General features: G+C 35.6%; 1 protein-coding gene across 2 annotated transcripts; it reads left to right on the forward strand.

Annotated features, from left to right (window-relative positions):
- The first annotated feature begins 6,008 nt into the window (after positions 1-6,008).
- On the forward strand, positions 6,009-27,441 carry LOC113041406 (hormonally up-regulated neu tumor-associated kinase homolog A). 2 transcript variants are annotated; one of them, XM_026199900.1, is made up of 10 exons: positions 6,009-6,121; positions 16,861-17,153; positions 19,506-19,561; positions 20,041-20,179; positions 20,303-20,430; positions 21,136-21,271; positions 21,375-21,552; positions 22,278-22,361; positions 22,466-22,688; positions 24,802-27,441. In XM_026199900.1, the coding sequence occupies exons 2-10, from the start codon at positions 16,921-16,923 to the stop codon at positions 25,557-25,559; spliced, it is 1,935 nt and encodes a 644-aa protein (XP_026055685.1). In that variant the 5' UTR covers positions 6,009-6,121; positions 16,861-16,920; the 3' UTR covers positions 25,560-27,441. The 2 variants fall into 2 exon arrangements, with proteins under 2 accessions (XP_026055685.1, XP_026055684.1); XM_026199899.1 differs by lacking the exon at positions 6,009-6,121 and adding an exon at positions 14,854-15,405.
- The last annotated feature ends 515 nt before the right edge of the window (positions 27,442-27,956 follow it).

Genomic DNA, 27,956 nt, shown 5'->3' on the forward strand with positions numbered 1-27,956 from the left:
ATATATATATATATAATATGTATATGTATATATATGTATATATTTTCTCACATCATGTGTACTTCAAAGAGATCGAAAATGAAAAGAGTCTAAAAAAAAGGAAAAACTAACAGAAAAAGAGCCAGAGTTGTTTACCTCTGTCCCATTTCTCTCTCTTTCTTTTTTCTTTCTCTCTCTCTCTTCCTGTTTTATAAGCCCCTTTATTCCCTTTCCTGCTGCTCAAAGCCAACCACCATGAAACCACTGCCACATTAGAGCCTTTAACTGGCTATGGCTGGCCCAACATTGGCATTACACTGGTATAGCCACCCCAATGCTGTTTCCAGTGGTGCCACTCCACTCCTTATCATTGTCAATCATGTTTCATCATCCTTCAGCCAATCAGCTGTCATCACAGACAACCTTTAAGAGAGCCCATAAACCTAAATCTCAGTTCTTGTTTCATGCTAGGCCAACACCAGTTTTATTTTTAAACAGGCACATTTTTAGAGTTGTTCTTTATTGGGCTGTGCGCAGAATGTTTGGATCATGGAATGATGGAATGGTGTCGTAAAGACCAGCTGGACTGGCATGACTTGGACGTTCTGTTAGAATGAAGTCATTAGCATGAGATGACACATTTCTGTAGGGTCATTTAAAAAAAAAAAAACAAGGTCCATTGCTGTTTCTTTCATGGTCACATGTGGTCACAAAACACCCCCACCCCCAGAAAACACATGCATATACAGTACACATCCACACACGTTACTCCATATGGTCACTCCTATAAACCTTCTTCTCTCAATGATGCCATCACTTAATCAGCCAGAACTCACCAGTTCAAAAGCATTCATCTCAACATGTGGTCAAAAATGATGGGTTCTTGTCAGCCAAACCGATGCGTTTAGATTTTTTTTCTATTAGTGAGACTCTAGAACAAAAGCAAACATCCAGCACTATTAGTGTTGGTTTCCATTGAGTATGACTCCAAATAATCAAGTGGACAAAAGTTGAAACTGGTGTATGTCATTATTCATGGTCACTGCATTCATTAGAAGCTGCGGTTGGGTTTTAATCTAAAGCGAGCGAGAGGAAGAGATGAAGTATGTGTGATGTTAAGGTGTACGAGAGTAAAAGCTGTGAAAGATAAAGCCAGACAATGTGAGGTGATCAGTCTTTATGGGCTAATGCTGCAGTGTTTATCAAAAACACAGCTGGACATAACGAGACAAAACAAGACCTCGTGCGTGTTTGTGTTTTTATGATCCACTATATTACCTGACTGTGTGTTAGCAGGTGGCGAAAGTGATGAAATGAAAGAGAAGTGAATGTATTGTGCGTGTAAACCTGTTTGTCAGCGCTTGTGTTTGTGTATGTGTCCTTCAGATTGTTATTCACCTCTAATTGCCTGTGGTGAGCGCTTACTAATTAACTTTAAATGTTGCTCTTGAAGTTTTGACAAACAACCAAATAACTATTTGCACATCTGCGCCTGTCCGACACATTTCACTCTTGGATGTAATCACAAGGCTATCGCGTATAATAGCGTAATTGCACTCAATCTGTAAACAGCCATTTAGCTCACCATTTACAATTCAGACTGTAGGAAGAATACACTCAACATTTGCAGCTTTTCAAACATCATCAGGCCGTGCTGAACCCCACAAAATGTCTGTTTGTAATAAAAAAAAAACCCTGGCCATCTAAATACATATTTATGTCAACAAATTGATGACAGAGTTTTGACCAAATAAAATCCCTGTCATTATACTAAGAACCATTGGCATGCTGCTTGTCTAAACCAATTTAATCTGCAGCGTTAAAAAACACAAAGCAGGCTTTTTCCAGCTCTCATTTCCTGCCAAATCTATATACGCCTCAGCACAATCTCTTACAAGGGGAAAATATCCGTCAAAACTGAGACAAACTTGGAGTAATAAACTATTTAGTTTAGACATCATTACAGGAACACTCATGTAAACAACATGACATATTTTGTCACAATGTGGATCTATATAGTTTTCTTTTTTTTTGTTCGGCAAGGATGCATTGTTGATTAAGAGTAACAGTAAAGACATTTATCATGTTACAAAATATTTCTGTTTCAGATAAATGCCGTTCGTTTGGACCTTATATCCATAGAAATAAGTAGAACAACTGTTTTCAGCATTGATATTAAGAAATGTTTCTTGAGCAGCATATTAAAAGCATTTCTGAAGGATCATGTGACTAAAAATAAAGTTTTATATCAGAAAATAAATACAATATTAAACAAATATATTAAAATACAAAAGGTGTAAAATACAAAATTTATATTTCACAGTATTACTATGTATTTTTTATTTATTTTTTTAAATGTCTTGGTGAGTGTGAGAAACTTAAATCTTACTAACCCCAACCTTTTCCTAGTGTATACAGTAGTGTTAACATAACTGAGCCTGACACATTTAAACATATGCTTATTTAAATGTATATATAAACACTGCAGCAGAAAGTATTTTTAAATCAAGAAAAAAACTTAAGTCATGTTTAAATGACCCATATGGGAAGTGTCAGGGTCAATCTACATTTTGTTTTGGTCCTTGCCTGGATTTAAGCCTCTGCTGCCAATATCCAGCCATTTCGCAGACTACCATATTTAGACGTCTGGCACTGTCTGGCAGTGATTTCAGACTCGCGCAAGCACAGTAGTTGGACTGAACGGTTTCTGAATGAGACAGAGTAATTATAGTCTTACGAGTGTTTAATGTTTCTCACATCTAATTCTTATTTGCTTGAAAGGCACTGTGTTTTATGCTGAAGCGTATTATTTCATGTGGTGGATTCTCTGATAATAACTGTCTCGTAGTTGTGCTTTATCACACTGTTGTGCTGCTGTGGTCTGAGCATAATTCATTTCATACTGAACCTGTGGACAGACTCTCAGTGGGAAGAGGGATCATTTTATTCTCCCCTGATCATTTAATAAATCAAATCAGTGGAAGAGCGAAGCCGCATTGTGAAAACAAGGCAACCCTCGCTGTCACATGGCCCTGCGGTGAGGACTCAGGATCTGTGCTGAAATATGATAGAGAAGCTGCGGTTCTGTCCTCTCTTTCTATTCATATCACATTCAACCGGCTACAGGAAGTCTATGGTGGCCCTGTGGGGACAAAATTAATTTGCATTGAAAGATAATGTTGTGTGGATAACCAAAAAGTGAGGAGACGGCGGTGTGGTGGCTTTTATTTGATAAATGAATCTAAATGAGTTGCCAGACAGCTTGGGTTTGGTTTGTACATAGGCGTTCCAAAGTGCTGATGATTTGTTCGTTACTCATAATCTCCATTTTGCTGCCTGTGTTAAACTGTTGTTGTTTACTTGGACATGTTTTTGGTCCTTGTCTTCACATCTGATCGTTGTTAGGTGGATAGTGTAGTGATATTTGTTAGTGTCTGGACTGACTGGGCAAAAGGAAAACTCGTGACAGCATGAAGAAGACTCTTGCAGTCGCTTCTGACCTTGCTGAGAGAGTAAGAGCAAGAGAACATTAATGACATGTTTGAAGACAGAGAATGGCTGCCTTCCCGGATCACCTCATGCTGGCTGCATGGCGCCATCATCAGACATTAAGTGGAATGTCAGCACACAGTCAAAACAGCCCGTTTTCAAAAATACATCAGGTTCCATTGTTTTTTATTCTTAAAATAATTGTAATATACAGTGAACCCCAAAACCACTATTGAAAATGCTTCTGTTTTGATACACAAATTCTTATTCAAAACTGTATTATCATCATTAATTCAGTGAACCATTGTTTTTGCTTCAGAAAATCACGCAGGATATTAAATGTTTCTTCATTTTAGTTTGTAATTATTTGTCTTTTAGAATTCAAACTGTGATGCTAAAGCTATTTATTTTCATACTGAAATAGGGCAAAAAAAATGTCACTGCAATCTTACATTTTTATATGATAATAATATTAATAATACCACTTAATTGTATAATTAGTTATAATAATTATTAATTAAAAATAAACGTAATTAATTATATTGTTAATAAATTATTACATAATTATGTTATTATTATTATTTTTATTATTATATAAAATATATATTTAGTATTATTCCAATACATACGAAACATCATTGTGTAATCTCAAAAAGAATGAAATAAAATGTTGTGATCCAGAATGATCCAAAGCTCTGGCTTTTAACGATGCCATAAAATCATGTTAGATTCTTCGGGGTGTCCAGCAGTCATAAATCATGTCAGACACTTTGTCTCTGGTCTCTAGTAAGCAGGGTTCAGCTGATCCTGACTGTCCTTTATGACTCGCTTACACCCTCGACTGTTTCTCCACTCAGGGTCTCTTTAGTTCATGTAGCAGATGACTCTCTGGCCTCTCTCAACTGCTCAACTTCCAACAGAAAAGATGCTATTGAGTGGCAAAGCTGAACACTTAGTGAAAATGGAATGAATATATTAAAGAAAAGGTGAGAGAAAAGTGTATTGTGATATTATTTGCTCTAATACTTTACAGACTGATCAGTGCTCCCCATCTCTCTCTCTCACACATATACACACATGCTTTTTTTCTCTTATATAATATGGGATTTTTCTTTCTGGAGTGAATGAGCGTTGAAATTACATTTAGCTGAATTTTCCATCATAAAACGTCTATGCGGAATTACTTCTGGCTTTCGACATCGCACTTCTCCCTGCTTTCTTCTCTTTTTTTGTCAACAGCTCTGTGAGAGAAAGGAGTAATAAAACATAAGAATTTTAACCAGCTCTTGAAGCAGTCGTTTTTAATTTGCTCTCCAGTGGGATTTCAAGGGCCTTGGGCCCTGTTGATCCCCCTCGACTCGACCCGAACTTGTTCTGAGCACTCAAGCATGATGGTCTGAACTTCACAGAGAGATGGTGATAGGCAGGGCTGTTTTGCTGTGTGTGTGTGTGTGTGTGTGTGTCTGTGTGTGTGTGTAGCATGTGTGCATAGAAGCCTGTGCCTAAGCTAGAAAATAAATGATCTCATTGTCATAACGATCTGTCTCTTTTACATTTTATGGTCATGGACTGGCCTTAAATTGTTAAGAAGGAACATTTGTTTGAACGAACAAAGTATGCCTGATCATCATATGTTTTTCTGTGTGTGTGTGTGTGTGGTCTGTGATCCTTAGTCTTCCACCTGCAGTGCTGTCGACTCTTCACCCTGGGGTTTATTTAGATGAGAACTTACACAGACACACACTCACACTTCAAGAACAGTCCTCCTATCATGTGTCTCCCAAAGGAGGAAGTTCGAAATTAAAATCAGCCTTATACAATTGAAAGAAAGAATTTACAAAGAAGAAATAGGCACTTTAAACTGAGGAATGACTGTTTGACATCAGAGAGGTTTCCCTGATAAAACGAGATAGAATGTGTTCTTGGATGTCTTGTACAGAACTCTTTTTTTTATCATCATTTTTTAATTTTTCTTGCTAGTATAGAGGTAACCATTTAACCATTTGATTTTCACTGTGTGTGTGTGTAGTTTGGGATCAATAGGATTTTGTTTTTAAAAAGGAAGTGTCTAATAAAAATATGGTATATGTTTGGAGCCAGTCGGATTTGTAAATGATTTTTAAACTCTCTAATGCTTAAATAAAATTATAACACTGTGAAATATTATTAACACTTTTGTATGATTTAGAAATCCATTTAAAATTAGTGATTTTTTATTTATTTTAATATCAATTAAAATCAATTAATGTTAAAAACTGGTGGTCAATGTGATACATTTTTGTTCTGGATTATTTGATGAATACAAATTCAAAAGAACAGTATTTTGTTAGTTTTTTATTCTAAAAACTCTAAAAGTCTACATAATGGTCATAATGGCTACTTAATATAGTTTCTAAGAATCCATGTTAAATTATCTTTAAAGCATGTTCCTTTTTTTCTCAAGTTGCCCCTAACTCAGTTTGCTACTGAAACACATTAACACCAGTACAACATGAAGCTGTAGCCTCATACCCCTCTTCTCCTTTTTCTCCACAGCTCCCTGCAGCTCAGGTCACTGTCCAGCTATTCCCCAGGACTTGGTATACTGCCCTCTGTTTTCACTCTGGGATTTGCAAAGGAAGGAAAAGTGTGAGACGGAACAAAAAACAGCCAGGTGAAGGCAGTGTCGAGAGTGTGTGTGTCTGGCATCCGTAAGCCTGGTGTGTGTGTGCACTTGGCACTGATTTAGCCAATGTGTCTGTGTATGTGTGTGGAACGAGTTATGACCTGCTAAAACAGCCACATCTTAGTCTGCACATTGTAAATCAGCAGGAAGCACCAAACACAGCAGGGTGATTGGTGATGTGAAGCCACGCCCCCTAATTACTGGAGTCCGTCATGCCAATGTGCTAACGATGTTCCTCACAGCCAGTCTTACTCCATTTAACCTCACTGTATTTAATAAGTGACCTGATTCCAATAACAGAATTTACCTTCCTTCCTCTTAAACAGAATTGGAAAATAGAACAGATATCTTTTAACTGTTTATAAATAAGTGTTATTTATATACATTAATAATACTGACTTTTATCTAGTTTACTACTTTACTCAAATTTTCATATATATATGAATTCATATATATATATATATATATATATATATATATATATATATATATATATATATATATATATATATATATACATAATTATACAATATATATATATATATATATATTGTATAATTATGCTGCAGGTAATTATATTCTTTCAGTTCCTTCAGTTGTGTATTTAATAGTCAAGTTTATTTGTACTGTAAAGCGCTTTTTACAATATAGAGCATTTTTTACAATACAAACCATTTTTACTGAAATTCATGATGTTGATGTTTATAATATCTTAGTATCGCCATGCATTAATCACATTTAGTGAATTAGAGGTTGCTGATAATATAGTTTACATTTTGCGTCCATGCAGGCATTCAAGAAGTTGTGATATGCTATTTAATATATATCACCCTATGTACTATATACTTTATTTATGTGGATAAAGTTAAACATACTTGCATATCAAGATTTCCAAATAAACTGACATACGGAAATGATTCGAATCCATTTCTGAATATGTCAAGAAAGGCCTAAAAAGTATGGATAGATCAAACTAAATAAAAGAAGATGACATGTTTAGCAAATAAAATAAAATATATAGATAACTAGGTTTTTAGTAGATATGTATACATCAGTCTCAATACTCTTGTCACATAAATCACACAATAAGCTGTTGATCTTAAAATATATTCTTTAGTTATAAAAACAACGGGTTAGTTTTCTGATTTATAATAACGAACAGCAACATAATTTGCAGATTTACTTCTCATAATTGTTATAACTTTTGTTATAGTGCAAAAACACAATTCAGAGTGTACATTCTGTTCACCAGCCATGGCACTGAAGGTGTTAACCTGTTGCATGTGAAGCTGAAAACAGCTACGAGTATTAAACTCACACATCATTAGTGAGGTGTAAATCCCCATCCCACACAGACACACACTCACACACTGAAGATTGTTTTTGTGGGTCCTGGAGGCATACCACTGAAAATGGACCCAGTTTAGCACAAGTTGATTTAATTGGCTGTTTCTGCCTGGCAAACAAGGTGTGCCATTAACAACATAACACACAGAAATATCAGACAGTGAAAACTCACTCATACACATACATAAGCTCTAAAGCAGAGCTAAGTGAACACATCTCTGATGATTGTTCTATCTAAATGAATTTCCCATCCTGAATTGTTGGCAGAGGTTGGCAGTGCAGTGTCCTGGAACTTCTCTTATAGATGTGTTTACAGCAGCAGCACAGTGTTCAGTGAGAGTGAGAGAAAAGCGAATGTGGATGTGGGGGTGGCATCCGTCGATTTCTCATGCTTCGAGTTGAGCTGCGGTTTCTTCCCCATCTTAGACCCGATGACTTTATTAAATTCTGGTTCCTTGGCAACCATCACCCTTCCACACACATGCTCTTTAACCACACGGCCAGCTGCTGAGTTCAGGTTTGATGTGGCATGGCCGACCGTATCTTGAAACCATGTGCCGAAAAAAGAAGAAAGACTGGGAACAGAGGAGTTTATAAGGCACTGCATTTAAATATACACACAAAACACATGTTTAAGGGCAATTTGTAAAAAATAAAAAAAATACAAATACAATTATACACAAAACATTTTGCAGCAAGTTTAGTTTTATCTGAAAATATATAAATATTATTATTAATTAAAATAAAAATATTGTTATAATATATGTGGTTGTAATATTATTAGAATTATATAGATGTTGTATTTAATATTTATATTGATTTACCTAATGCATAATTGTTAAACGCATACTGCATATAGAGGCTTCAAAAACATATTTAAATATGCATAAAATATTTGAATGTATTTGGATTATATTACAAAATATTAGACCTAGTGGCACAATTTTAAGAGAAGACGGCATAAGCAGAATTCCTGAAAAAAAGAAAAAAAAGTTTGTTAGGTTTTAAATTTAAATGTGAACCAAACACATTATATCACTCCAATCCCTTTCTTATTAATTAAAAACATAATATTTGTTCTATGTATTTATATGCTTACATATGGAATCTAAGCATCTTTATACAAACTTTTCTGTGTCTGCAGCAAAAGTAATTCTTACAAAATTTCATACACTCATTTACACTTAATGACAGATTAGCAAAAATCTTTTGTTCAGTGGAGCAGATGGGCGCTTGACTGCTGTTAAATTTGGCAACATATTTAATATGTACATTAAAACAGCACAAATCTCAGCAAATTAAGACCAGATTTTTGCTAACACCACCATGCATTAATGATTTCAGCACCCACACGTGCATGCACGCACGCTCATTAACAGTACATTTCAAGCCATCTCTCATCTCTCCTGCTCTAGGACTCTCTCTCAGCAGGAATGAGTCTGTAGTGAGGACTCATCAGTACACAGGTTGTAATTCATTTGTAAGAATTTGGCCTGAGGAGCAGAGGAGTCTTTACAGGCCTGAGAAAACACACGTGTTGTTCCAGTCTGTTTCCTTTCAATAAAACCCAACACTTAGCACTTCATTTCAGGCCACTTCTGATAAAATGATGCAGGTTAGTTAAAGAAGGAAAACAAAGGGAGCTAGGCGAAGAAATGGAGAAATGGGCCGAAGAAGATAGATAGAAGAGTCAATCATTCAGAAGAGCATTTACCTTTTTTTCTTCAAATAAGCAAGTCTTTCTAAATGGAGGGTGGGATGGAGGTTGATAGAGGCGTTGCTCAGCACAGCGCAGGGGGAATATTTTACAGCTTTGCCTTCATGCGCCTTTAAAACTGCCTCTAAATTAAGAGTGGGCTACAATATATTATAGGCCATTATCGACCATTCACACATACAAACCCCAAAGCCCACATCGCATAAACATCAGATCACAGGTTACAAGATGGATAAACGCTGGGATTACTAAACTACTGCCAAATATTTAGAGAGGTGAACATTTATTCTGCAATATAAAGGTTTGTGTGTGAGTGTGTGTGTGTGTGTGTGTGTGTGTCTATATATATATATATATATATATATATATATATATATATATATATTTTATTTTTTTTTTATTTTTTTTGTCCCCATTTAGTTATTTAGCCTCTAAATGCTTATTTAAAGCCAAGCAGCTAAACTGTACAAATGGAACTAGTTTTCAGAATGAAATGGTCTCTTTCCTTTCATTTGTTCCATTCAGTTTTCACAATCCGTTTGCATATTCTATATCTAGAACTGTCCATATACATCTCTCTCACTTGGACGCACATACAGAGGAATCCCTCCAAACCCACCCTCAGTTCTATTTTCAGGAGGGAAGCCAAAGGCAGCCATTAGCCCACCGCACACTGCTATTAAACTTAATATAACACCCTTTCCATAAAACACATCCATTATGCTGTATGGTCTCTCTGCTGTTGACTTTGGGTGCACGGATGACCATATGAGCAGGAAATCACTGGTATTGTGGTAAAAAAAAAAAAATCTGTGTGTTCAAAATGAGGCAGAGAGAGTCAAATAATTGTGAATTTACAGTCGGGACGTTTATGGAGAGATGGTTGTCATGGAAGTCAATTTTTTGGGAAGGTTTTTTGCATGAAGAATGCTTTTGTCACAGCTTGCTGCTAATCAGTGACAGAAAGGCCCTGAAACAAGGCATGAGGGGTATAAACACTGTTTTTTGGGTGTGCAATTAATGAAGAGCACAGAACAAAACCCCCTTTCTTGTTCTAAGTTTGCCCTTTCAGAATGATTTTCTAGCGAAACTTAAAAGCTGCATTTTTATGTGTTGTTCAGAGCGGGAATCATGAAAGAAAGCTAATTCAGTAATGGCTTGTTTTAGCGTGAGTTTTACAGTCACCACTAAATGAATTGTTTCAAATGATTTATTTTACAGGACTATGATACAGTTCCAATCCAAACAACGAGTTTGTAATTGTTTTTTAATTAATTTATTTATTTTTATCTTTATTAGCTCTTTTGTGCTGTTTGATTCATTTTTGAGCTGTTTAGATGTTAGAAACCATGAGATACTAATCCTAGTTTAATATCAGGACGAGTGACGTCCAGAAAAGGAATGAAAACATATGCAATAAAGGTCTAGAAACAAATTAATTAAAATCAAATATAAAATATAAATGTTTCAGTATTTATTAAAACAGAAAAAATTATATATATATATATATATATATATATATATATATATATATATATATATATATATATATATATATATATATATATATATATATATATATATATAAATTGCGCTCATGTTTTTAATCAAAAGAAAGCTATGTTCTATATCTAGATCTATATTTATATCTAATTTTCTCCCAGAGTGTTTAAGGAAATAAAAGAAGATGAGTTTCTCTCTAGTGCCCTCTTCTGGAAACTACAGAGAAATATTCTAATGGCTCAAAACATGGATGACTCTCAAACATCTGGGGTTTATGCAAGTTTTCCCATATGCAATAGAATAGTCTCTATTTTTCAAATCCACACGCATTCTTAGATGATTAATGATGTATTTATCTAAGTTTAACATTTTCACATCTGGTACAGCACATCCACGTTAGCACATCATTCGCTCTAACAATTCCAAATAACATCCACTATACACCAACTAATCTCTAAGGAGATTTTTACTGCAGTTGCACTCTGTTGATTTGGGCCCTAAATTCTGTGCTTTTAGCTTTTTTAGCTTTTTGCACACACACACACACACACACACACACACACAAGCAACAGCCCACATCCTTTAGAAGGTGTGCAATTTACGAGCTGTGAGCACAGCGTGGCAGTTCCACCATCTGAGCTGCTCACAAACTCACACACAGCTTTTCATTAGCACACAGTAATTAAGCCACTCGCTGCATCACATGCAAACACACACGCAGAACACTCACTAAAACATCATTCAGTGTTATTTTATCCAACTCTGTCCACAAATAGTGCGGTTCACCCTTTAGCGGGACGTCGTAATTAAGTTTTGCAGAGCAGCTGTGTCTGAGTGACCCTTGTATTGGGATTAATGAGAACTAAATGTCTGACTTATTACACACCAGTGTGTGTGTGTGAGCGGGATTAGATGAGGGACGTAGTGTGTGAGACATCTGGCCATGGTGCGCAGGAAATGACTGCTTCACTTCACTGCTGTCATCACCCTGCCCCATGTTACGCTTTGTGTGTGTGTGTGTGTGTGTGTGTGCACCCAGCAGGTCTTCATTAGCTGTGTTGAAGCATTTTCAATGCAATTATGGTTTAAAGTCGATCCCATCTACAAGCTTACAGACAGGCAAATCTCTGTCTCTGTTTCTCATTTTTATTTGCTTTCCTTGTCTTTCTTGTGGAGTGTTCTGTTGACAGCACTAGGCCTCTAAACAAGCTGTGATGCTGGCAGTCAATGAAGGTGTTGTTTTTTAATTGAGTCTTCATCAGGGTGTTATATGATTAGGACTTTGTGTTTGAGTCAGGTATGTAATGAAATATTAAACTAATTGGCTGATGGTATTCCAAATCATATATGATTCATAGAAACACACACACACACACACACACACACACACACACACACACACATATATATATATATATATATATATATATATAATACATGATTCATTTATATTTACTGGAGAAACGTGTGCGACTAGTCCCAGTTTTTAGGGATTTAGCATAATATGAAAAAAAAGACTAATATATAATTTATTACTTACGTTTATATATATTTCATAATATATAATAATGTGCTTCTTTGGCCACAAGAGGGCAGTGTTCCCAACTGTTAGTACTTGTTCATTCTGATCAAGGCTGACATGTTGTTGAGAGAACATGCTGTATGCTTTACGCAAACTTAAAGCAATTGTTCTCCCAAAAATTACAATTCTGTCATCGTTTATTCATCTTCCTTATATTGTTCTATATAAAACCGTATATATTTCTTGTTTTCTTTGCGAGATATTTTAAGAAATGCCTCTGTATTTTGGGGCATAATGCACAAATTAATATTCTGGCTGATACAGATAAACAGATAATTATCTTAAATATAATCAGTAAATTATTGTCTGTGTAATAAATATTTATACTATGTATATATATATATATATATATATATATATATATATATATATATATATATATATATATATATATATATATATAATGTAAATTATGTTATATATATTATGTACACATACTGTATATATTATGTAAACAAAAACTCTTTTGGATGTGATTAATTGCACTAATTATATATATATTAGCATGTTAGCACATGGATGCTCTAGCAGGCTTTTTAAAGGTTATTTAGTGTTAAGATATGCTTTAATGGATTGCTGGGGATTGGTTTCTTACAGAGCAGGAAATGGACAGAGGTTTTCAGCACTATTAATTTGACCGCGCAATGTGTTGCCAAAGCCTCAAGGCTGGAACACATATTTTGGGGGTGAACGCAAACCGTTCTGTTCTGAGCATCTGTGTGTTTGCACTTTCTGGCTCTTGTTGTCATGGCCTGCTTTGAACCATGGATATTAAACATTTGAGGCTCATGCACACACAGCTTTAGGGTCTCTCTTTGTTTTCTCAGAGTGGATACTAGAGTAGAAATGAATGAGAGTTTTTTATTTTACTTGCTGCAATGTATATATAAATGCGTGTGTGGGGTATGGTGGTCTCAGATTCCAGCCCCTTGCTGCTCAGTTCATCTCCCTCTCCGGTGGATGAATAAGTGAGCGAATAAGAAATTAAGAAACCTGACCCCAACCACACACTTATCCAACAATAGCCTCTCATTCAAGCACACAGACCCCTACTAACACACTCTGGTCCAAGGCCAAAACCAATCACATAGATGTATGTGTACTTTCCTTTCTAAAGCCATTTATGATATCAATACCAATATAGCTGTTTTTTCCTCATCGTCATAAAAGGATCTCAAGTGATGTTCGCTTTGACAAGCCTCTCATTACAGCATGTCATTATTAACCAATGAAATCTGACTGCTTCATTCAAGAGGTTTTAGAGTTGGTTTATTAGATGATGTTGCTTTTTGAGTCATTGTAATATCCCAGGATTATTACTTGGGCAATATGAGACTGTGTGATTAATGGGGTGTTTATTTCCTTCATGATTTAATTTCTAGTGTGGTAGAGGATATTAGTCTTTATTGATGATATCCAAGAAATATATTACTGGACCTTTGAGAGACAAGCTCCTACAAAAAGAATGTTATTCTGACAATATATGAAAATTATTGTGCATAAAAAGATGTTGACTGATAAAGTGTGAAAGAATATATATAATTTTTTTCTGTGCTATAAAATAATTTTTACATGTATGAGGTATCTAAAAAATTTGCTTCATGTGTCATTCTGTGTATTTATTTAATTAAATTTTTTTTTTATAATTTTTTCACATTTATTTATTCATTAAAATATTATGGACTAACATACAAATAACACATACAAAATCTAATTAAAATGCTTTTGAAAAAAGAGTAATATAATAAGTAATGTAAGTAATATATGAAATCTTACTTTTCTCATAAAAACAAAGGAAAATAATTAATTTGATAGAAGAAAATATATGAAAAAAAAAAATATATATATTATATTATATTTAATATTTAAGCCTGGCAAATTATTAAACACGATTAATCACATCCAAAAGAAAATATATTGTTTACATAATATATGTGTGTTTACTGTGTATATTTAGTGTGTACTGTATATATAAACGCACATGCACACACATCTATATATTTAAGGAAAATACATTAAGAATTAAATACATTTATTTAGAAAATATATTATATTAATATATATCCATAATAAATATACACAGTACACAAACTTATATATATTATGTAAACAAAAACTATTTTGGATGGGATTAATTCCATTATATTATATTATATTATATTATATTATATTATATTATATTATATTATATTATATTATATTATATTATATTATATTATATTCCTAAACTTTAAATACAAAAAGTTATATTTTAATTTTAATGCTTTAATTAACAAATTTTAATGCTTATTAGTATGTGACGAGTAAAAGTTTAGAAGTAAATACAGGAAAAACCATGCTTGTGTGCTTATAGTATATTTTCGGAACTGTTTTTTTTTTTTTGTTTACGTTCTCTGTGTGTGTGTGTGTGTGTGTGTGTATGTGTGTGTGTGTGTGTGGGTGGGGGGTCATTACGGTGTAGTGTGTCCTCTCACTACGCTAGGCTCACAGCATCAACCTGAGACCAGATACAGTTAATTATCTACCAGCACGCACACACACACACACACACACACACAGAAAGACAAGGGTGCATGAACTAACCAGAGTGACAGAAGAACCTTCCACTGGACACAGAAGAGACAGTCTAGATGGAAAAGACAGATAAAGCGAGGTAGATCTGAGGCTAAAGACAAGTAAAAGACAGAAACCTGGTCCCAACACACAGCATGTGATTGTGGATCAGCATCTGGACTAAAGAAAAACACGAGAGGAGCGAAGACTGGATATTCTCCTTCTGGACAAGACAGACAAAAACCAACAGCAAAAGAAGAACCAATGAGACCGGCCTCCCTCACACATGCCCTCTCTCTCTCCATCCTCGGTTTCATCCTGTGGATCTGCTAGCAGAAGCACATCACTGGCATCATGCCGGCTGCATTGAAGTCATCTCTGGATGGGAGCATGACAGATTCAGGGGAGCTGGATCAGGCGGCAACTCCCTGCTTTGGGAAAGTGCCCCGTGACCTGCTCCAAAACTTTCCTCACACCAAGCGTGTGGGCAGCTACCTGGTGGGCAAAATGATCAACAAAGGCTCATTCGCCAAGGTTATGCTGGGCATGCACATCAGTACAGGAGAGAAGGTAACAGTCTCTTACATGCAGACGCCTGTCAATCAAAGGCAAAGTGTCACACACTAAGGGTGTCAGTCATCGGTGCGCTGAAGGCTGTCATCCATTTTTCATGCTGTCTCGCTCTCTCAGCTTTCATAGCGACTCCGTCACCGCAGTAATAATCCATCCACACGAACACACGTACACCGTTAGAGACATTTATTATTATAAAAGGCACTTTATGTTTGGGGAAGGAAGAGTGATCATGAATTGTGCGTTGGCTGTTGATGTTTTGTCACTCAGTAGTGTCTCTGTATTTATTTTGATCGCGTAATAGATCTGATAGATTTTTAGCATACTAAATAGTATGTATTTTGTCTCCACCCTTCGCTGGTAAGCGAGTTATAACAGATGTCTTTGTTTGAAATAGTTTGTAATGATTTGTAATGGTATGATTATCATTGTTTCAGTGATTTTGCGTTTAGAGCCTGCAGAAATAGTACTTTACAGTTATTTGCTGTAAAATGTCACACATGTGCCTACTTCAGTGTTAATGAAAAATCATGGTTCAGTTTTGTCATGGTATTATAGATAAATCATGTGGCTGTAATTGCATGATTATATTGTGTTTACATATAAATTACAATATTTATTTATGTATTTATTTAAAAATGTATTAGGATTTATTTATCTGAATACATTATCCTGCCAATATCAATACAGATCTTTTGCCTAAAAATTGAGAAGGTGTGTGAGTTTACTTAGTTCTCGTTTGGGGATACATTTTGGATTTAATAAATAATGTTTCTAAATCAATAGAATTGTTATTAACATAAAACCTAATAATTATATTACAAATATTATTTATATTAAAAATACCTCTGGGTTCATCATGATAGACAAACAGAGAGAGAGATAGAGAGAGAGAGAGAGAGAGAGAAGAGTCCTCCTCTTCTCACTGTGGTGACCTGAGCTTTCATGGGTCAGTAATTGCGGCCTGTGTGCGTGTGTATGTTACCAGCTCTTATACACATCACTGAGCCCTTCCTGACCACTCTGTTTTCTAGAACAGGTTGCTGTGGTGATACACAAGCACACATCACCCCCAGCTCAGTCCTAGAATTTGAGAATGTAAATTATTATCTTGGAGTTAAAGAGAGGGACTTTGAGCTTTGTGCCATTAAACTCAGCAAGCTAATCTAAATCACTAAGTTTTGATATATAGTATACCAAATACTATTTACTATAGACACAGGAAAAATGTCCCATAGAAAATAAAAATCAGCTGAGATCTTTTGATTTTTTTTCTTTTAGACAGCAATGAGGTTAATAAAGATTGATTAAAAAGAGTAAATAAAGCCATCCACTTCACAGATTTAGTTTGATGGCCCTTCCAAACTTACTGTAATTTTACATTTTAAAAGAAACACCTGAGACAAAGTTGATACTAAAATGACAGATAATGTTTCTCTCACTGTCTGTCAGGTGGCGATCAAGGTGATAGATAAGAAAAAGGCTCGTCAGGATTCATACGTTTTAAAAAACATGAAGCGTGAACCCCGGATCCACCAGCTGATCCGCCACCCGAACATCGTCTTGCTGCTGGAGACGTTGGAGACGGAGAACTGCTACTACATGGCCATGGAGCTGTGTGGAGGAGGAGACCTTATGGATCGAATCTGTGAACGCAAGCGGCTGGAGGAGAGAGAGGTCCGCAGGTACACCCGCCAGATACTGTCTGCAGTGGAACACCTGCACCGCCACGGGATAGTTCACAGGTAATGAGGGGACATTCTTGCACAATGACACAGCTGGACCCCCAAAAATGAAGTGCTGAGATCATGTAGTTTGTAAGGGATGTAAGGATAGTGGGGTAGCACTAGGAAAAAAAGAAAGGAAAACGCTGCGAGGGTGCTAAGCTCTATAGCGGATTCTAGTTATATAGTAATGAAGTGCCGCGTGTCATAGAGGAGAGAAGTGCGTGTGACAATGGATGAAATCAAAGCGCAAGTATATGTGTGTGGATTTTCTTGCCTGTAGTACGGGGATATTTTTAGGAACAAAAATCCAATAAATAAAAACGATTAAATATTACTAATATGAAATAATTTCTCTTCAGCATCTGATATTTATAATAAGAAAAAATATTAATGGTTTAAAAATTTTGAATGTTATATAATTTATTTATAAATTCAAATTATTTACTTTTCTCAGAATAAAATGTACAAAAAATATTTTCTATTCTTGTATGTCTATTCTTATAATTTTACATAATATATATATACCATTTTTGAATGGGCACATTACAAAAATTATTATAAATTTATACCTCGATATAATATAAATGCAATTTTTACATAAATATAATATACTACCAACACCTTATGTTTTTTAGGGTTAGGTTATAGTTAGTCTGTATTAGGATAGTTCGATTAATGTATGAATATAAAATTAATTATATCATATAAAAACAATAGAAGTCTATGGTGTGCCCTTGTTAATGTGTGTGTGTGTGTGTGTAGTTCTTTGGTCTGGCAGGGAAGCCTAATTGAGGCAAGAGTGGGAATGCCATTAGATTCTCATGACATCATCAGCCAGAGCCACTATGGTTAACACATCATTCACTGACTTCCTTACTAATGTAGTCCCAGGATGAAGCTTCATAACGCTGAGGTCTGTTTCACACACAGTCCCCTCAGTACAGGCCTTTATTAATGTATGCCAAGGATCCAAGATGTTCATCAGCCTACATGCACATACACACACTTGACTACCCGCGGGGTTAATCAACATATACAGTCCCTATGGTAACGAAGGGAACCTGTGGGTTCATGTCCATTTCAGTTCAAAAGTTCATCCACTTCGAATGGCATTAATCAACCCAAATCAAACTATTTTATCAACTGGCTCCACAAACACTCACTTTATGCCTTTGAGTCTGTCTCTACTAACCTCTCTGTACGACACACATTAATAATACCCCAAAAACCCAGTCAAACTACTGGCCGGCGGTCCAGTTTTCCCCTAATACACGTCATGTCTGTCAGACAACTTTAATACGGGCAGATTTAAAATAGTTCTTCAACTTTTCTTTGTACTTTGGACATTTTTGGGACAGCGTGTGCATGTGTATGTGAGTTAAGGAACATTAGGCCGTCCACTGGGCTTTGAGATGTCAGCCATGTCAGTAAAAATGGAGAGAAATGAAAATAACTTTGAGGGCTGTGATATTTTTATAGGCATTTCATACAATTTCATATTAAATGTGAGGAGCGTGCGGTCGTCAAAGTGAGTGTGAGTGTTTATTATGAAGTGGAAAGAAAGGGGGAAGGCGGGAGTAAGATAAAAGAAAAAGAGAGGGGAGAGTGTAAAAGTAAAACTTGGCAGAATGACTGAACATCCAGGACCACCAAGCTGTGATATCACCAACAATAAGTCTCGTGGCTCTGTTCTTTAATACAAATCCCCTCTTAATTCACATTTTTCATTACATTTTGTGTGCTGCTAGGGGTTCTTGGCTGGTCATGTATTTCCACACATGAAGTAAGTTGATCTGAGTTCCCGTTTCAGCTTGACCCTTATGGCTGTTTGTACATATGTACAGAATAAAAATAGGGTCCTAAAATATGAGAACACTTGAAAAAAATTAATCTATTTTGCATTTTTTTTGCTAGTTAAGAGAGTAAAAGTTGGTTCTAAAAACATTTTGTGCTTCAATGGAGTGTTGTTATTGTTAACTAAAACTAAAACTAATAAAATTAGCTTTTGGTGAGAATGAAATGAAAAAAATATGTAATATATATATATATATATATATATATATCTATATATATATATATATGAACATTAGATGTTTATGATCTAAACTAAAATGAAAAATCTACACTAAAATGAGAAATGTTGCTAGTACTAAAATTCCTAAAACGTAATTGTAAAAAAATTAAATAGAAAAAAAAATGACAAAAACACATAATATAACTATTAAAACTTTAACTAAAATTAAAATGAAAACTTAAAATGTACTTTTATGCAGAAATATATAACTAGGTTTAGTATCATAGTTACCCAACTATGTGGTGTTTTTTTTTTTTTTACCTCCTTCATTTGTGAACTTTGTGTTTGTTAACCAGGGACTTGAAGATTGAGAACTTCCTGCTGGACGAACACAACAACATTAAGATAGTAGGTCAGTGTTCTTGCTGTTTGACCCTCGCCATTAATGTACATCTTTTAAAGTGAGGAAAGTTTTTGTCAAAGCATTCCTACTGTAATACAGTAGCTTGACCTTTGACCTCTGAGAATGACCAACCATTACGGATACAGACGTAAGCACACAGGAGGCACATCTCATTTACAATAAGTCGCTTCACTTTTATCGAAAGCCACTTAGTAATTAGGAATATCATAACTCATTATATGGTCATAATCGCTGTGATGTGACTGAATGAGTCAGTTCCATGGTTCACAGTCTCCTTCATCCTTGTATTCACGGATTTCATTGTAGGCTTCTGAAATCGGTATGATTTGTATATAATCCTTAAAGCTTAGTTTAAAAAATGTCTAAGCAAGAAAAAAGCTACTTATAATTAGCCTGCATATAGTCTGCTATTTAAAGTTTCTGCATCAGTATAATGTATGCATGTATGCACGTTTGTTTGTGTGCAGACTTTGGTCTGAGTAACACTCTGAAGGCAGATTCTCTCTCTCTGGAGCTGCTGAACACTCAGTGTGGCAGTCCTGCTTACGCGGCGCCTGAACTGCTGGCCCACAGGAAATACGGCCCTAAAGTGGATGTGTGGTCTGTGTGAGTACACAAAGTATATGTGGATGTATTCCATATGTATGTAGTATACATTAACTTTTTTTTATTTATAAAGACGGGTTTATTTTTAATGCTGGTTGTGTGTGTTTCTGTGTGTATGTGTAGGGGTGTGAGCATGTTTGCCATGTTGACTGGCACTCTGCCATTTACGGTGGAGCCCTTCAATATTAAGCAGCTTCATCTGAAAATGGTGAATGGAGAAATCAGTGCGATACCATCAGACATCAGCAAAGGTAAAGGAAACACACACTTCCAGTTGAATTATCCATTTACTTTCTAAAGACATTCATTTTTTTATTGAATTAATAATGTTTTATTTATTTATTTATTTATTTTTTAATAATGGCCAAAAACCTAACCCTCACAGAAACATTTTTGCATTTTCATGAAAACATTATTTAATGTTTATTAAGCAGTTTTCTTCATGTGAGCAATATATACAGGTATGTGCTTACACACATCCAAGTCACAGTAAAGACTATATAATATAATTGTAGATTTTTTTATTATATATCATATATTATACTTATATTTTAAATAAATGAATAAATAGTTTTTACTGTATTTAAGATTAAATAAATGCTACCTTAAGTGAATGAGTAAATGTGATCGTCACTGTCTGCTGACACAAACACTACCCTCACCTCAGTGCACACACACACACACACACACACATCCAGTGCAGTGCCAAACTGGCACTCTGATCTGTCTCCCCCCAGGCTGAGAAGTTGAAACAGGGGAGCAAAGTGCTTCTTAAATCTGATCTCCCCTTCTGTAAGAGAAACCTTGTGAAGTTCAGTCTGGGTCGGGCACACACACATACACTCACTCCTCTGACAAATCAGTGTTGAGATCTTCTGTGTAAGGTTAAAACAGAGTTTTGAGACTCATTTAGCAGCTGCAAGATGTCAATGTGCTCGTTCTTTATTTCTCTCTAGCGGCTGTACAGTTTGTCTTGTCTCTCCTGGAGCCAGAACCAGCAAAAAGGCCAACAATAAAAGCAGCAATGGAGGATAAATGGTTGAATGAGGGTTATGCCAAAAGACCCCTTCATACTGTCACTCATAAAAACAGGTACCTGTAAAATGAAATGGAACAGACATAGAAATGCACAAAAAAAACAAAAACAATCACATTTCCTGATATCTGTGTATGTGGGTTCTTTGTAACTTTTTAGGCTGTGTCCAGAGGATCTGAATACAGCTGTGTTAAACTACATGACTGAATCTCTAGGTTACAGTCTATCTGATACCATCCACACTGTCATCATTAACAAGCCGTCAACCATTATGGCTTGCTACCATCTACTGCTGAAAAAACTCACTAGGCATCAGAAAGTAGTGAGGGCCATGAAGGTAAAATGATACGTGCTTGATTTATGCATAATGTTTTTACTGTTTTCAGAACAAGTCTCTTATGCTCACCAAGGTTGCATTTATTTGAACATAAATACAGTAAAAACGGTCAAACTGTCAAATGTTATAACTATTTGAAATAACTGTTATTCTGTTTTAAAATAATTTATTTCTGTTACTTTTACTTACACCAAACCTTTGAACAGTATTGTATATCAGTATCACATTGGTTATAGGTCAATATTTTTATAATTATATTTAAATATTTTATTTATATTTATTTTTTCCCCCAACACAGGTCAATACCAGCCTATACTGGATATTAAATTTAATGTCATATTTAATCTTTAAAATACTAATAATTAATGCTACCATAATAATGTTAAATGTAATCTTGATCAAATCTCAACATACATACAATATGTGACCTACATACCTAAATTAGCTTATAGCATTTAAAATAATTAATTTTATTTAGAAAAAATATTTTTACATTCACACAATATTATTTTGAATGTTGAATTTGAAAGCATTTATCTGTTTATCTATAATTTATCAGTTTATTAACCATAAGATGAAAAAAATCAGTATTTCAAAATTGATGCATCCTTGTGCTTGTGTTTCTCAGCATTTGAAAACTGATCACAATGCATGCTATGATGCCTTCTAGGTTGGCTAATTGTAAGGTTTTGGATCACTGCTAACATGTTAGTGATTGTCTTCAGAGAGAAGAGAACAGTGAATGGAATCTTCTGAACAAGGGCTTGTCAAGAGGGAGAAGCAACGCAAGTGCAAAGAGTCAGCAGCAGGTGAAGCATCCAGCAATACAGCTCTATCCAAGAATTCCATTCTGTCTCTAAAATGATAGAAACACAAAACACTTAACAAACTATTTCTTCACTGCTCTCCTCAGAGTGACGCAGCCAATGAGAGGAGCTCAAGGCAGGCCACGAAAACCCAGTGGAGCCAGTCACAGGACAGAGACGCCCAGAATGACACCAAAAGAACAGCGGAGACCATCAGACCAAAGCAGCCAAGTCTAGTGGACAGAGCAGAGTCCCCCTCCTCCCTGCCCGTGGATACAGCTAATGAGATTGCCATACTGGCCGAGACACAAGATGGGCTGATTCCTAAGGGTAATATTCATTTCGTATATCACTAAGAGAGTGCTGCAACGAAGGTGTGAGTTTTTAGGCCAACCAGATAATCAATCAACAAACCTTTTCTGAATTTTGAAGCCTAAATATAATTGTCAGAAGTAAAAAGCTGAAGTTAGGCTATAAACAAAATACACCATGATTGTACAACTTCAACATCACCACTAAGACAACGTTTTTCAAAACATAAAAAATTAAATAATGGGGTATTACTGATGTATTTTATAGAATTAAAAGAAAGAAAGAAGAAAATGTCTTCATGTTCTAGCTAGAGTGGGGGAAATAACCAACCAATGCATTCGTGGTGGTGATGGGGTTCCTCTGATGATGACTGAACAGAGCAAAAGAATCAATGTAAACCTCATTAAAAGTTATTTAATGCAGCTACTCCAGCCAGGACTTCTTCTGGGCATGCACTGGATAAGAAAGTCCTGCTCAAAGCTGCCAAATCCAACAAAAGATGACTGGCACTCAAGATGCTCTGAATGCAGTAAACATATTTAATGTTTGCATAGTCTAATAAAGGAACAAAACTTTTTTGGGCTGTTTAAGGAGATTATTGTTTAGTATAAAATCTGATTTTAACCTACTGGCCTGCTACTCATTTAAAGGGGTCATGAAATGAGAAACCAAATTTGCCTTGATCTTTTGGAATATAAGAGGTCTTTGTACCATTAAAACGTCCTGCAAGTTTCATAGCTTAAGACGTCCTCCCCATTATAAACGAGCCATTTATTTAATCAAGCTCTAAATACAGCTCGTTCTGGATCCATGGTAAGAAGTGACGTCACGGTGCGAAGTGACGTTCCAACCATTTGCATATGACCGCCTCCAGCACAAGACAACTACGCTCATTTCGGATCGTTGTCGAGCCGCGCGCCTCACAACTGTTCAGTCGACGGACAGCGAGTGGGTCTGTGTACAGGAAAATTACAATGCCATGCAGATGTGCTGTTCCTGGCTGTGGACAAACAACATCTTTGAATACGCTGCCGAAAGATCCTGACGTCAGGGAAAATGTAGAATTGTCATTTAAGGGTATTAACAATATTACTTTTAATCACTGGCTAATATAAACACATATGTATAAGAGAATCTTGAAAATATGTCGCCTTTCTAGTAGGATTAAAAATGTTGCCTCATCAATGCTGCATCTTCAAATATGGCCTGTGCATGCATTTTTGTCCTTGGTACACCCCATCATTTCATTGAAATTAGGTAAATAATGTTAAACTGTTAGCATATTAAGCTATAGAATAATTATGCAACAATAATCCGTTTTCAAGTGTCTCGGGTTACAATTTTTTTATTAATTCAAAATAGTTTCACTTTCCATGTGGACACGGGCTGATCCAGTGTTCGTTGTTGTGGTGATGGTTCATTTTCCTCTGATTCCTCATCTGATTCCGGCTCAAACATATAAGGTTTTATCATTGCAAGAGCCATCGCTTCGAATGCATCACCCGCTACTAAACAGTTACGCTCAATCCGCAAATGTTCTGTCAAATGTCGTTAGCCAATCATAACAGTGGGCGTTAACACTGAACTCTTAAAGGGGAAACAACCCAAAACAGACTGTTTGAATCAAAGGATGAGAAACAGGGTGGGAAAATGTCATAATTCACTACATTTTAAAAGTTTTTTTTTTTTTTTACTATAGTAATACTATAATTGCACCTTGGGGACCATAATAATAAAATAAAAAAACCCATGTCATGACCCCTTTAATTAATAATAACTCGTAGCCTGAATAGGTCCTGTGAAGTAAATTACATTGTGCCCTATCACTTGAACTTGGGCAATCACTTGAGGGCCAGTTATAGAGCCGGTCTTCATTAACAAAGCTTATTTATGATTTATATTTTATTTAAAGCATGTTATCATCCAGTCATAATCAATATTCACATAGTCTTATAGTAGTACATTTTTCTCTCACACACGTCTCACACTGTCCCACATAATCACATCTGCTCTCCTGTAACATGACAATAACTAAATGGGTCACCCAATTTAGGACCCATATTTTATTAAAAATGTGGTTTACATACAATGCATACTCAGCTGACAGCATTTGTAACTGTGTGTATTTCAGTCTTAACTTTTGGTGAGAAGGAGATGCTTTGTGTCTCACCGCCTAAGTGTTCCTGCAGAGAGGGGAGTGGCACCAAACTCTGTGACTCCGCCCCTTGTGATGCCACTGTAACTATAGACACCTCTGGAGACTCCCAGACAATGAAAACATCAATCAAGTCACATGATCTGAGGCTGGCTTACTCTGACAAATATCAAGCGCTGGAATATGAACATCAGCCTGATGGCAAGTTAGAAAAGTTGCAGACGTTCTACTCCGAAAAAGGGGCTTCTCCCAGAACAGGACAACAGTTTAAGGATGTTTTACTGGCCATTGAGGAGAAAACCTTCAATGCTCGCCAACTAAGTGCAATGGAAAGCACAACACAAACCTCCCCTTTACCTCGACTACGTCACACTGGAACACTGAAGGAAGTCATGCCTAGAAAAGTCACTTGGGTTGGTCTTACGCGCCACACAACGCCTGACACAGCCTTCTCGCCTTTCATAGTAAATGGGTCCAAACCGCTATTGTTTCCATCTCAGAGACAACAAGCTCTCGTCATTAAAAACCTGAGACATGCAAAGGAGAAGAGGAACACAGGAACGGGAGGGGGAGGAGGGATCGGTATCCCCGGTAATACAGCGAAGAGAAACTCTGTTCAGTTGCGAACAGCTATACAGCGCAGAGTCACAGACCTCAACTTACCAATGCTTCCGTCTGCTTTACTAAACAAATCAGACAAAAAGACTGAAATACTCCGAATGGATTTCGGATGACATTTGAGGATCTGAGGCACTCCCAAAGAGAATGTGCTGGGTTCAGTACAAGTCAGGTTCAGTCAACTGCATTTGTGGCATAATGCTGGTTACCACATTAACAAATCATTTTGATTCATCCTTTGTTTAAGGCAAGACACTACAGGCAAAACCATAGTGTTTTATGCACTGGGCAGTTGAGCATCCCTAACATGTCAGACTAGTGGAAAGAAAGCATTTCAAATACAGTACAAAAACAACTCTTTTTGCATCTGAGATTTTAAAGACAATATGTCTTTTTTATGTTTAGTTTACATTTTATTTATAATGTGCTTTTCTCACACCCAAATCACTACAACAAAGTAAAAAGACAAGTAAAATACAAATTATACAGTATACAATCCAAAATAATACAATATATATAACAAAACAATACCCTAATCAGCAGCTGACACTTAATCATGGCCATGTTTAAAGGTCATTTTCAAAAAAAAAAAAAAAAAAAATGAATTTCAGTACACCCAACAACTTTTCAGTTTTATTCCTGTCTATATTCTGAAGGTTTATGCAGATATGTTTGATCATATATCATCTGCCTGGTTTATATACATTTTTGTTCCTTAAAACATTCTCAAATGTATTTTTTTTCTGGCTTTTGACAATATATTGTGATTTATGGAGTGATTAAAAAAATACAGACATCCAAATCCCTCGCTATTGTGAACTTTAATATATCAACACAACACAACAAGGATTTCGAACATGACTTTATTCAGTGTTCAGATTTCTGTTTGACAAAACAAAATTAAAAATTAGCACATATTTTAGATAATTAGATAATTTGCATATTTTAAACATTACATTTCATAATTTTCTTAAAGTACTGTGATTATAAATTAATAAACTGGTAATTTCTAAAAGTTAAAACTTTACCTCATTCACCTGTAGTGTTTTGCCCTAAATTGCCTTCCACTGTAAGTGCCTCACTCTAATTTGTTTGTGCTAACCAGCATTATGCCAGTTACTGACAAAACGCTATCTGCTTCAGGAATAAGAATGAGATTTGATATGTTATCATATTTAAATCAACATCTCTTGATCCCATTACCTCCCTTGTTGCACTCCATCTTTTTTTCCCTACCCTAATCCCTTGGTCCCAGGACAATTTGACTACTCTTGAGTTTTTTAATTGTCTGGCTGGGATTTGTATGATGCCTATTGTAAGTTTTAAGCTGCTATCATGTTTCTCGCTTTCTGAGTGAATGCATCTCAATGGCATCACTCAAGTATGCCAGTCAGTGCCAAAGGACAAGGATCCATAAGCCAGCTTGTGAAGAATATGAAGAATAATTGAAGCATTTTATTGGCTTTTTGTTTGATGCTTACATTACAATAAATTGGTAAACTATTATTCAGGAATGTGGCAATGTCATTTTGGTATGTTTTTGTTTTTACTTATCTTACAAATAAATTGGCAGAATACACAATACTGGAGTGTTCGCCTAATTGTAGACATCTAATTAGGCTAATTTAAGGGTGTGTGTGTTTTGTAACGTGTATGTTAAATGAGCAACTGTGTTGTGGCTGCTCCCCAATGGCCAGGAGGGTTTTGAATAATGGACATGTAAAGGAATCTTTCCCTCTTTTCAGCTGGTGAGGAGCTCATGAATTATGAACACTTTGTTTTGGTACACGATATGGTGCTGAGGGGGCTTGGCCTTTGTGTGTGCGTCTATAGATATGTGTGCTGGAGAGAGATTGATCCGAAGTGAGTGTGGCATGTCTGCACCTCAACTCAGACTTGTAACCACATAGTTCCCAAAGTGCCAAGTCAGACACTTAAGTATCCTGCGATTATATAAACCAGCTTTTTTTTTCCACAGTTTGTATGAATATTATTGTATTAGGTAACAACATAACACAACCAAGTGACATCTGCGAACAAATGCGTCTTTTTAAAATAAAACAGTAAAATCAATAATTGTTAAAACTTTTATTAAGGTTAAAAATAATTGTATATATTTTTTATTTATTTTATAAATGTAATTTATTCCTGAGAATTTTCAGCAGCCATTACTCCAGTCAGACAGCTTTCAAACTATTTAATTATTTATTTTAAACAATATGTCTATTGTTTAATAATGTAGAACCTGAAAGCTTTATTTTTTATGAGTAATTGAAATGCATTTCTTTAAAATAAATGTCACTTGGTTGAATATTTAGCATTATAAAGCAATAACTTACATTTTTACTCTATCTTATATGTCCAAGTGTGAACATGTCCAGCAATACATCAAGCAGTGGTGTGACCTCAGATAGACCAATGACCTAATGTCTGGACATTACCAGGGTGCTACCATTACATCCAAGACAATCCCATCTGTCTCCGCTTTAATTAAACACACCAAAGAGAAGAAG

The sequence above is a fragment of the Carassius auratus genome, chromosome 23, assembly GCF_003368295.1.
Source record: "Carassius auratus strain Wakin chromosome 23, ASM336829v1, whole genome shotgun sequence".
Lineage (NCBI taxonomy): Eukaryota > Metazoa > Chordata > Actinopteri > Cypriniformes > Cyprinidae > Carassius > Carassius auratus.